The sequence below is a fragment of the Leuciscus leuciscus genome (assembly GCF_965113295.1).
Source record: "Leuciscus leuciscus genome assembly, contig: HAP1_SCAFFOLD_606, whole genome shotgun sequence".
In the NCBI taxonomy this organism is placed as follows: Eukaryota; Metazoa; Chordata; class Actinopteri; order Cypriniformes; family Leuciscidae; genus Leuciscus; species Leuciscus leuciscus.
The window spans coordinates 19,132-32,066 of record NW_028118133.1 but is presented as its reverse complement, the minus strand read 5'-3'; the positions used below and the strand labels follow the sequence as shown (position 1 = coordinate 32,066).

The 12,935-nt window shown below is 39.4% G+C and overlaps 1 protein-coding gene across 1 annotated transcript; it reads left to right on the top strand.

Moving 5' to 3' along the window:
- The first annotated feature begins 1,273 nt into the window (after positions 1-1,273).
- Positions 1,274-11,200, top strand: LOC309491823 (ras-related protein Rap-2a). Its single transcript, XM_082190851.1, has 2 exons — positions 1,274-2,050; positions 7,676-11,200. The coding sequence occupies exons 1-2, from the start codon at positions 1,737-1,739 to the stop codon at positions 7,911-7,913; spliced, it is 552 nt and encodes a 183-aa protein (XP_082046977.1). The 5' UTR covers positions 1,274-1,736; the 3' UTR covers positions 7,914-11,200.
- The last annotated feature ends 1,735 nt before the right edge of the window (positions 11,201-12,935 follow it).

The following is a 12,935-nucleotide window of genomic DNA, read 5'->3' as shown; positions in this document are numbered from 1 at the left end:
TGTCAGTGAAACCTGTATTGACGAGTGTATATCCACCAGTCTATGGTATCCACCTACGTGTTCATTGTATACTGCGAGTTTCCATAGCAACAACATCCACGCATTCTCGTCCAGCGCTTGGTGGAGTGCGCGCGCAGCCTCCACTATTGGGGCTCTTCGCCCAGTATTTCCTTACGTCAGCGACAACCGGCTAGTTTTGACTCAAGCGGAAACAGCTTTGGTCTGTGCGGTGTTGTGGGCGCGGTAACGGTTTCAGGAAGCCGTGCGGCTATTGGACACCTCACGGGTCCGTTAACCGACGAGAGCCGTCTGTCTTCGCCGTATGTACGGAAGCCGAGCTGGAAGAGGCGTAAAAATGTCTGGTTCACGAGCGAATCGCCCCATAGAGTCGGATCCTCTAAATGAATCATTTAAACCGGTTCACAACCGGTCTGACCATCCCTTTACAAATTGGACTGAATCAATCCTAGCAATGAACTTTTCAGCCAAGAGATATAGTGAAGCGAACGTGTGTGTGTGTGTGTGTGTGTTATTCTTATTTATGAATTTAGGTGATTTACAGTATGGAAAATTTCTGCAAGAAAAATGAAGCATGAAATCTAGTTCAGTATTAATTGTGAATAAAAAATGGCAATGTAAAAAAAGAGAAATTTGCAATAAGTTGAACAGTATTACTGTCAGAAAGATAAATAGCTTTTATTTTTTTTCAGCGAAAATTTTACATTACATTTTAGGAAAGGAGATAGATTACACAAATTCTCCCAAAAATTAATGAATATGATTGCATTGATACTTTTGCACTGAGCAAAAGTATCAATTTGGGAGCTTGTTGAATGTGCAGTATCTTAGTATGTACTTCTCTTATTTAGTTAGAAATGCAGTATGTTTCAGGGAGAAACCATGGCCTTTCCAGTGTATATGTTCAAAAATACAGAAATATATACAAATATTACAATTAGGAGATGTGTAAACTATATTACGCAGTGGCTACCCCTATTTTAATATTATTATTACTGCATTATTATTGTTGTTATTTATTACAAAGAAAAGCAAAGTACAAAGAGATAAAAAATAAAGAAACTCAATCTGTAAGAACATTAAGATCTTAATAAATAAATGTGCGTTATTATTTAGAGATTTTACAGTGTGGGACATCAAGACATCAAATCTATGCAAAGTGTTGAGAAATTTGCCCTTGTGAATAAAAAAGGCAAAACAAGACTACCCCTAAAATTCTATGACCTAATTACGTCACAGTGTAAAAGAATCGGTGAGTCGTCCTTGAACCGGTTCCTCGCTCGAAAGAACCGGTTCGCCTCCACGAGTCGGACCGCACAGTCACAAGAGCGGCGCGTTGGAGGCTCGGGATCCCCACCCGTGAGCATGGCGCTGTGTTAGAGTATTAATGAAGACCGGAGAGAGCAGACACAGACGGGAACAACGAATATGCGCCCCAAATGAGCGGATTCTAACGGGCTGTGTTTCAATCCGCCGATCCCGGAGGCAGTCAGCTGAGCTTCTCCATGCAGTCTTCGTTTACTTCTATAGGATGGTGAGCTGAGCAGATGAAAAGCACAAGTTATTGCTGATAGCCCGTATTCAAGCGTCCCCCGTTGTGAACGATGCCCGTGATCATGAAGCGCTGCTGCGGGAAGCTCAAGGCTCGTTTAAACGCCCCGAACATGAACATCAGTGCCGTCGTGTGAGTGTATTTGGATTGTTCAGTCTGTTCAGAGATGCGCGAGTATAAAGTGGTGGTCCTCGGGAGCGGCGGGGTCGGTAAATCCGCCCTCACCGTGCAGTTCGTCACCGGGACGTTTATTGAGAAGTACGACCCGACCATCGAGGATTTCTACCGTAAGGAGATCGAGGTGGACTCTTCTCCGTCGGTGCTGGAGATCCTGGACACGGCAGGCACGGAGCAGTTCGCGTCCATGCGGGACCTGTACATCAAAAACGGACAGGGCTTCATTCTGGTCTACAGTCTGGTGAACCAGCAGAGCTTCCAGGACATCAAACCCATGAGAGACCAGATCATCCGAGTCAAGAGGTCAGAAATGAGGCCTGTGCTGTTGATGACATGTCATTTCTATTGCATATTATATTAAAGTGCATATTATATGAAAATATCTTCTAAGTTGCATGCATGTGTAATGGTATTGATCTCTTGTGGAGTGTTGTTGGGCCTTTACAGGCCTGTTGCTCGAGCCTTGATGTGTTTGATCCAAGTGCTGTGTGCATGAAAGATTCATATTTAAGTGATGCCATACACTTCACAAAGGAACAAATCATTGGCTAGGCTATATGCTGGTCTCATGTGTTTAGCAAACAATTGAATGATTTAGTGATGAATGTTTGTGATGTTGTTGAAAGTGTTTGAAATTAAAATAGCCTCGCAGTGTCATCAGTAGCTTTTAGTCCATGTGCTTTGAGGAATGCACATGTATTTAGAAGAGTTGATAATATTAGCTTTTAGCAGATACACGCTTTTCACTTCTGGCAAAACGGGCTGAAATACTGATGATTCATCTTGCACTCAAGGGTGTAATCTTTATTTGTCCAATCAGATGCCTTCTGGAGTGAGGCAATCCCTCCCCTAATAACACATAAGTGGAGAAGAACAGAAGAGCATCTGAGAAACACCCTGAAAATGCTATTTTTGTTTGTTTATTTAATATTTTTCCGAAAATGGGAAATTTAGTGTTTCTGTGGGTGTATTAAAAATGCTAAAATGTTTTTATTTCTGAAATGCTATCCAATAACTTTATTGTGCTTTTACAAATGCATTTTGCAAATATAAAATGTGTTTTCTCTATCTTGCTTCTAGGGCTGTCACTAACGATTATTTGTATTCATATTCTTTTTTTTAAATTTAATATAATAATTCTCTAAGGATCAATTAAGATCCCATTGAAACAATTGGAATTTTCCTATTACATCCTCAGTAGATTCTTTCTGGATGCCATTAGTATTCCTTAGGGTTGGTTCCCAATTGAAAAAAAAATCAGAAGCAATCCATTAACAATAACATTACTTATCGGGGACAGTCTATGAAGAAAAGACATTAATAATTATAGCTGCAAGCTGAAATTGAGGGGCCAAGCAGAAAGAACATAAGTCATGACTGCATAGCTGAGAGTTTCAGACCAACTGCAACAGTGACCAAAATGAATATTAAGATTATCTCAGGCAAAATTGCTGAAAAATCACAAATACACTCACTAGTAATATTATTCAGTAGTTTATTACTTTTGACCAATAGGTGGCGCTCTGACCAAATGTATGTGGTGTGGTCAGAGTGACAATGACAAATGGGAAGTTTGGTGTCAAAATGCCAAAGCATTGCAGATTTCAGACGTTTTGGCATCATCATGCCATCAACTTAGTTGATGCGGTATATGAAAACGGTTTCGTCTATCAACACAAAATCCACAACTTTTTGCCGGAATTGACTGAAGATGATACAATTTGATTATGGTAAAAATCTGACCAATGGTCTTGGCGAAGTTTAAAAAAAGTAGGTTTTTAAAGAAAATCTAAATGACGGACTCTGAAGTTTGGCCGACTATGGCAAAATTGGTGTCTATGTTCTCGGCATGACCCCACAAAAATATATTAAGACCTGTTAAATTAGAATAGGTTACTTTTAATAAAAAGTTTTTAGCATTTTTGGAAATTTCATTATAACTTTTGACCACAAGGTGGCGCTGTCTGAAGTTTTTGAGTACCTTCAGAGCATGGTGCCGAAGACACATTACGAGTTTCATAACGTTACTCCAGTTTGTGCTTAAAATATAGTATTTTTTTGAAATTCAAAATGGCTGATGGCCAAAATGATCGATATGGGAAAAGTGCGTATTGTCGGCATGGTGTACTGAATCTGGAGACCAGTTTTGTGATTTTGGCCCAAACTATTCAGATTTGACATTTCTCATATCTCCTGACCACTAGGTGGCACTGTGCCAAAAGTGTGCAGGTTGCCTCGGGTCATGGTTGTCATAACACACACCAAGTTTGGTCCGAATTCGCTAAAGCGTTGGGGAGATATTGCTTCACGTGCATTTTGGCGTGCTCTTCGCTGAATTTGTTTGCGCATTGTTAGAGAACGGTTTGACTAATCAACTTGAATTCCATAACCTTTTGTCAGCATGATCTGAAGATGTTCTGGTTCAATTTTCATGAAAATCAGAGGAACAGCCTAGGTATAGTAAGAAAAAAATAAAATAATTAAAATTTAGTTTCTAGCCCTTTGTTCAAAAGTTATTAGCATAACTGTGAGTGCAACTTTGGACAGTTTGCGCTAAATGGATTGAGTTAGAGAGTCCAAATTGGATATGATGACAGATCAGACTGTCCTCTATCTGTGTGCCAAGTTTCATAACTTTCCCTCAAGCGGTTTTATGGGCTGCCATATATGTCCAAGAGTGGAAGAAGCGGAAGAAGAAGAATATAGGATAGGCAATGGATACAGTAAGTGCCTACGCACCTTCAGTTCTTGGCCCCTAATAAAAGAATTGGCTGGAAATGCTCATGTAACTCCCACTCTCTCACAGTCTCACAGTCAACCTGAACCAGAAATATATTTATTCAGACCTGCAAACAACATCATCTCTAGCACACATTCCCACGCAAATAATATAGATCTGCACTCTCACGCAGATGCCTCAGAAAATATTAAATAATTGAATGGCATAAATGTTTAACACAGTAGAAGCGATGCATAATGAGGTAGAGATAGCGGGAAGAAGAGATGTCTGTCACAGTGCTGTTTGTTCTTGAAGGACGAGAGAGAGAACAGAAAAAGAGGGTTTAGTGCCATTTAAATATGTAACAGAAATGAAAGACTAAAACAAATGACTCTAAAAAGCAAGTGTAAATGTTATTATTGCTCATACCAGGTGAACTACAAACTTCAGTGATACTTCAGATAATGCAGCTTGTTGATGACAAGTGTAGTTGAATTTGCTTGCTGGATGATAAAACCAGCATGATATTTACAGACCAGAATATTGTGGAGATTTGGAGGCTGGCTTTTTCTGACTTGACCTGGATAACACCCACAACACCCAAGATTTGCAGTGGCCAGCAACACACACATTTTCTTCAGAAAATGTAAAAATGGTTATGTTTAGCCCGTCTGGACAGACGTCATGTGACCCCTGTTTTTTGGTCATGCCACCCACAAATGGTGAGAATCAAGGGCCATCTAGGCTGTCATTCTGGAAGTACTTTTAAAACTGTGATGCCATTAGTGGTTTGCTAATAACAGGGAGTGTTTGTAAGGGGTGTGGCTTCAGTAACCCCACCCTCCTCAAGCCATGGGCCGCTGCATGGTTAGTGGTTATGGGTAAAGACATTCTTTTGCTGAAGGGGAAAGCTGAACAATGCAGTTCCTGGAGTTATTTTAAAATGTCTGCCCTGAAGAGACTAATCATATGATAGATTCTGATACAGTTGAGATAATTAAGCAAAAAGTACTGTATAGTGATATAATAATAGACAGTTTGGCCTTGCACGTCTCATTGCCTTTATCAAACATGGGAACAATATAAGACACAAATTTTCATTAAAACAGTATTTCATGAAGTAAATTCAGTGTGTCATTAGCTGTGTTTACATGGATCCGGCACCCTAATAATCTGTTTGTAATCAGACAAGTGGCACAGTTGGCATAAAAAAGTCACATGTAGCCTAACCCACGCCAGTCGGAAGGCATTTGCCAAATCCGATCGAAATTTCATTCGGATTAAAGGGCTGGTTTAAAGCTACACTGTGTAGGATTTTCTCCCATCTAGCGGTGAAATTGTTTATGACTACCAACTGAATATTAATTTCTAGCCCCTCCCATTCCAAGGGCGTTTTAACTCCTATGGTGGCCGTATTATTTCAAATCTGCCGGCAGTCGCGAGTAATCTCCCCCTCGCCATTCGTCACGGTGCCACTGAGTGTCAAAATGCGAAAGGCGAAGCTTGAATTTCCAGGTATGTCCCTCTTTGGCTAATGTATTTTCAAGATGGAGGCGCAACATGGCTGCCGCCATTCGAGCGACTCGCTCATATGTATTCTAAATGGCAGATTCTACGCTTACGAGAATACTTGATTAGTTGTATGGAAGTAGAATAATGTCAAATGTTTTTGAAATAAAAAGCCTGTTGAATTGCACTACTTGAAAAAAAATAGGCATTGCATTAACCATGCTTGCATTTTAATGCATTGTATTTTTAGTGCTTACATTTTTATGGGCTGAAATTCAACATGGTTGAATATTTAAGCTGTGAATATTTCAATTAAAAACATTTCAAACACCTTTTCATTATTAAAAATGCAATAATCCATATTCACCTTTCATATTTCACTTCCAAAATATTCAAACTGTTTAAAAATACAACCAATAATATTCAACAGGCAATTTTCGGTCCATTTTATTTCGCTTTGCAAATTGCAAATGTTAGTCGACCTCACCAATTACACATTAATGAGCACATATCATTTTGAAAGAACAAAGTGTTTTTTGCTAAGAATCAACTTAAAAAATTACACAGTGTAGCTTTAAACCTTGTATTACCCGTTGGATAGGACATGTAAACAATTGATCGGATTGAAAACCAAAGTACTGCATGTGCAATGACGTTAAATGGCGCAATGATGCACAAAACGAGCTGTTGTTGTTGAGTAAAGTGTCATTAATGACTGTCGTGTCAGTCTAAAGTTCTCCTTCCACTCATCGCCTGTAAAGTGGAGCGGGACAACGCCAGTCTTGGCTTCAGACTTTTATACACAGACGCCTTGTTTTGGGGCGGGACATTTTATGACTTGATAAATATAAGCAGAACGGCACAAAGCTTCATGTGCTCGTCGTCTTCTAATCAGGACCCGAAATAGATAAGTATTAAGTCTACTTTTTAAAACGAAGAACAGAAGTGATGGCAGGATGATGGTTAGTGTGCGCCAACAGCAGGAAACAGAGGATGTTAAACAATCAATCCTGATTTGAAGCTTGTGTGACATATGAACGCACGTAACTTTAAATCGTTCATAAAAAACAACGTTCAGATTCATCATGATTTCATTCCGATTGAATCAAAAAGTGTCCATGTAAAACGTAAATATTGTCCTGCTAGAGCGTCAGGACAATGAGAGCGTCCCCCTCTCAATCAGGCGTCTGGGACCCACTAAAGGAAGAGTAGGATATTCAACGTGTCATAGTTATTTGAAAAGTACAAATATTATTAGAGTTTTGCTTGCCATAAATACAGTGAATCCATGATAAATCCTAAGCATGCAAACTATAACTCCAGCATTGGCGGGAGCATGGAAACATGTTGATTGTATTTGATCAACTTAATTATTAAAAAATAATGTCTTTCTCATTAAACTTCATTTAGAAATATTAGACAATATTTATGAAAAATGCACATCCCTACTTAAAATTATTCAAAGCTATACAAAACGTGGTTTAAAAGAAGCTAAAAGTCGAGATGTAAGCTGAAATCATACTTAATTTGTTCCCTTAACAACTGTGAAATTCTGTGTAAGAAGCAGGGTTCCCGTGGTCTTGAGCGACCTGGATATACGGCATGAGGGAATTCCAGAAGTGGGATTTCATAGGTCTGGAAAATAGGTCTGGCATTAATGCTGTTTGAGGGTTCTGACGGAGACTGTGTGTGTTTTGCAGATACGAGAAGGTCCCGGTGATCCTGGTGGGGAATAAGGTGGATCTGGAGAGCGAGCGGGAGGTGTCTGTGATGGAGGGCCAGGCGCTGGCGGAGGAGTGGGGCTGTCCCTTCATCGAGACCTCCGCCAAGAGCAAGACCATGGTGGACGAACTCTTTGCCGAGATCGTTCGGCAGATGGACTACGCGGCACAGCCGGATAAAGACGACCCGTGCTGCTCCTCCTGCAATATACAATAACCCACCAACACACACACACAACTCACATTACAGTAGCTTTGATAGACCTTCTAGTGTCGACGGTTTTCCATCATTCTCTATCTACAGACTCTGAGGATTTTTTGTCACTTTAAATTCTGACTGACTCAACCACAGGAAGAGCACTTGCCTTAGGTTTCACGTCTCCTGTCTGAGCAGGATCCTTCAGTGGAGAGGAGTTGGACTTTTATGTTATTGGTCTTATGGTATTGATGATTTTATTTGAATTTGTCACCAGGTCAGAGAGCGAGCGAGAGAGAACAAGAGGGCTCTTAGCCCTATATGCTTCATATAGCCATATAATAATTTAATGATGACTTTCTTATTGTACATTGATTAAGGAAATCGTCAGTTTCTTTTCTGTTTCAGTCAGGTGACTTCAGCTTTGTTCCAAAACCTGGTTCGATGCCTAATTAAAGCCAAAGTGTTCATCACAGTTTACGTGAAGTAAATTTCATTATCAGCATTCGTACCTTTTCTGATTTTTCTAACTGTGTTACTCCGGATGCTCACTTCACACTTGCTCCTTACATTTCTTTTCACTAATTCTTTTCTCCACAAGATGGCGACACTGACCTGTCCCACTGTTTCACAGTCGAAAAGAAAGGAATAAATGAAAACAAACTTCTGGAGATGACAACAACAACAGACTGAGTACAAGGACATTTTTTACTTGTCAAAACTTCTGGAGAGAAATAGGGAACTTTTTAGTATATCGAGCACCTGTGCTCACGTACGCTATCGAATTGCGTATATAGCTTCAATGGCTGTGCGTTCAGCCGTACGCAAATGTAAAACTGAAGTATACTTTGTGCTTAATGGTGTGTCCTCCTGTGAAGTCATGTTTATGACATCAGGAGGTTCAAGTCACTTTTGTCAGTGAACGATGGCCTTCTCTTCAGTAACTCCACAAGGTTTTTAAACTTGTAAAAACGAAGCGTTTCGAAGCGAAACGAGAAAAATAACAAAGAATACACTCATGTGCGTTCCGCTCGTAAATACGATCTTTCCGTCATAACTTGAACACACCATAAAATCACAAAACTGGTCTCTTTAGATTCGGTGCAGCATGTCAAGTCGAGCAATACCCAATTTGTCACATATCGGCCATTTTGGGCGTCAGCCATTTAGAATTTTGTTGTAAAATGCTATATTTTACGAACGCATTGGTGTATCGTTATGAAACTTGGTGTGTGTCTTCGGCACCATGCTCTGAAGGTACTCAACGTTTTTGGGCAGCGCCACCTTGTGAACAAAAGTTATTATGAAATTTCCAAAAATGCTAATAATTTTTTATTAAATTAGACTATTGTAAAGAACTTAAATAAATAAATAAATCGTAAAATATTTTTTGGGTCATGCCGAGAACATAAATACCAATTTTGCCGTATTCAGCCGAACTTCCTGTCCTCCATTTTAATTTTCTTTAAAACCCTACTTTTTTTAACTCCTTCTACATTGTTTGTACATTTTTCACCAAAATCGAATCGTATTTACTTCAGACCATGCTGGCAAAAAGTAAGGATTTTGTGTTGACAGACCAAACCGTTTTCATATACCGCATCAACAAATTTGATGGTGTGATGCCAAAACGACTCGTGCGTTCAACTCGTAAATATGATCTTTCCGTCATAGCGCACCATAAGGCCACATAAAAGCACATTTCCCTTGCATTCACAGAACGCATTAGAAATGAGTTGTACTGTAAGACAGTGAGATTCAAAACATACTTGTGACTTTTTTTGTAATATGTGTGTTCTATGTATTTTTATGCATTGCACACACAACGTATAATGTTCTTAGCTTAGCAACATGCTAATGCCAAACTCCCCAAATCCACTGTATGCACTTCACATTTCTCTGAAATTATGTATTTGAATATTTGGGCTCATGAAAAATACGATCAAGTTTAACAAGTGTATCCACATGCACGGGTTCGGCCACCCAGTGGTAAATGGTCACCATGATTTTGGCAAGTAAGACATGTTCAACATATTTTGTTGGTCCTGGAACAACATTCTTGTCTGACAATTTAGTCTTAACTCTATCCCTAGCCCTAAACCGAACCCTACCCATAATTTACCACTAAAATCAGAGGGGAATAATAAGGGGGGGAAAAACTTGATGTAGAGTTCCTAACCCAGGTTGTGAACCCGAACTTGACATAAACTGTAAACCTATCCCTCAAATCTGATTGGTTGATTGGAATGTTGTACTTGATGGAATCACACTCATCTAATGCTTACTTGATGAGGTTGTTTCAGTCGGGATGCTGTCCGAGTAGGTGAACTTAAGGCAGCTCAGGAGATTTTGGAACAGAGCTGTTGTCTTTATGCTGCTTCCATTCAAAGTCACATGTTCAGAAGATGACACAAGGAAACAAAATGACAACTCAATTGTTGCACTGCAAAGCTGACAGTAGTGAACAAAGAACTACTTTTAGCAACCAAACGGGAGAATACACCATGCTTTACAGTTTGACTGGTATATCAACAGAGAGAGTCATTCATCATGTTTTATATATTAGCAGTGTTGGACTTTTTGTCTCCTTGATGCATTTTATTTGCTTAAATGTTGAATGTTTATCTTTGTGAATCCTGCTGACTGCATCGTGCACTCCTTAAGCGTGAGTTTCCAAGCTAGAAATCCAACTTCAAGAGACTTTTTCTTTTGCACTTTTCCAAGTAGGAATGTAAACACTCAGAGTTGAATGGAATGCAGCATAAGTCCCGGTCACCGATTGGACGGGTCAGACGGGGTGGGGGACATTTGGACATCTGGACACTCTCAACTTTTCCTAATTTAGTGAAACTCTGTTTTCACTCCAAGAATCACATATGGCACTGTAGGACACGGCTCTTTTTCTGTCTCTTTCTCTTTTGCCAGCCCTTTCTCACTCGTCTCTTCAGCATCTACTTCTCTTTCTGCACTCATTCTCCTTATTCCTCTGTGGTTGAACGGCTCATTGATGATGATGGTTATTGGTTAACTGTATACATTTGTACAGAGGTTGCCAGTTTTTCTTGGCTCCCTCCTGGCTGGGCTTGAGCTTCGATCTCGAGGCTGAACATATAGAGATTACGGAGATGGATGGATGTTGTGTGTGTGTCTGAGTGTATGTGTTTGACTAGAGAGCTCTGAGTCAGTATTGATTTTATATTTTTTTAATGTGGACATGTGCTCAACTCTTCTGAATGACTGAATGGTGACACTCTTTTTTTGTTTGTTTGTTTGTTTGGCACCTAAATAAAGTGCGTCCTACACTCACACACATTGCAGTGCAGTTTCTGTGTGTTTTCTGTGTTTTAATACCTACACACGCACAGTCCAAACCAAACATACTGTATGCCCACTTTATAAATACTGAACATTTGACAAGAACATGTTACGGTTCTTGTCAAAGGACCAAAGCGGGTCCTGCGCTGTGTGTGATGAAGTGCTGTTTGAATATCTGCACACACACACGACAGGTTCTGCTTTACATCAGGCAGGTTGTGTTTATTTGATGGCTGTTTAATTGTTTGGTTGTGATAGATACAAGTTAGTTATGTAACATTTAGCAGATGCTTTGCATCTAAACTGACTTTAAGGGTTTACACAAAGACTGATGTACATTCACTTGAGATGAAGACTCCAGTCATATCACTAGCCTAATAAAAGCTATTTTATTTTATTCGTGATTTTTCTTCATTTTATTTTATTATTTTATATGAATAATACATTTTATTTGACATGGAGCAGGTCAACAGTCTGGGGGAAATTAGGCGTGAATTAAATTACTAAACTGATGGCAAACAGTACATTTCTACAATAGGATCTGTAATGGCAGTATTATTGTAACATTATTACTATATAGTCACACAGCCCTGCATCTGCTGGCTTACAAAAAAGGCCTAATGTTACCTAAGATGATGATGCTCAAGTTCAAACAGCTTTTTCACAAATAAGAATGTTTTTTAGTTTATTTTATTTTTTTATGCACTTATTAAAATAAGTCAAATGTTTTTGCTTGAATGAAAAAAAAAAATGAAAAAAAATACTCACCTTACAATCTCCAAAGGAGTGGAAAAAAAATATATATATATATATTTTTTTTTTTACATAAATACAAGTTATAAAGTTTTTCCCCCACAAAATCTGTAATTTTCAGCTGCTGTTTGGATGTAGTAAAACACCCACAGATGTAGCAGAAAACATCTGGCTCATGTTTGCATTTTCTTCTGTCACTGGCCATAATTCTATCCTTGAAATCAGGATGAGGCTTGAAATCTTGGCTCAGAGGAAGCTGGGAATCATTAAGTTAGGTCAAGTCACCTTTATTACACGTTCAGGACTGATTTGTGGCCGTCCAGGTGCAGGTCCTCCATCTGATCCGGATCCGGCTGACTAACCTCGGGATAAACAGAAAGAGTAATATTAGCGTAGGTGCCATTCTTCTTATGATGCATCAGGATGTGGAAAGTGTTCCCGGTTCCGGTTGACCTACTTTATGCAGCCTAACACGTCTTTAAAAATATGAATTTTAGAAATGTGATAGTGTGTTGTGTATGCTATGTTAAAGAGGTGTGTTTTAATAGATTTAAGGCCAGATTTACTAACCTCTTGCGACAGCGCAAACCCTCTTTTGGCGTTAAACTACTGTCAGGATTTACTAAAGACACGCCTGCAGTTGATTTTGACATTCTACATTTTAACAACTGGGCAAATATAATATGTGACTATAATATGCTAGGGGCTCGCTCGAGTACTGAGAAGATGAACCATTTAGTACTTTGTAAAATAAATATATATGTTTAATAGGGAGCCAGTGCAGTGTTGACAGAACCGGGCTAATATGGTCATACTTCCTGGTTCTGGTAAGGACTCGAGCTGCTGCGTTTTGGACCAGCTGTAGTTTGTTTATTAAGCGTGCAGGGCAACCACCCAGTAGAGCACTACAATAATCTAGCCTTGAGGTCATGAACGCATGAACTACTGAAAACTAATGCCATGCTTCCTAATGAT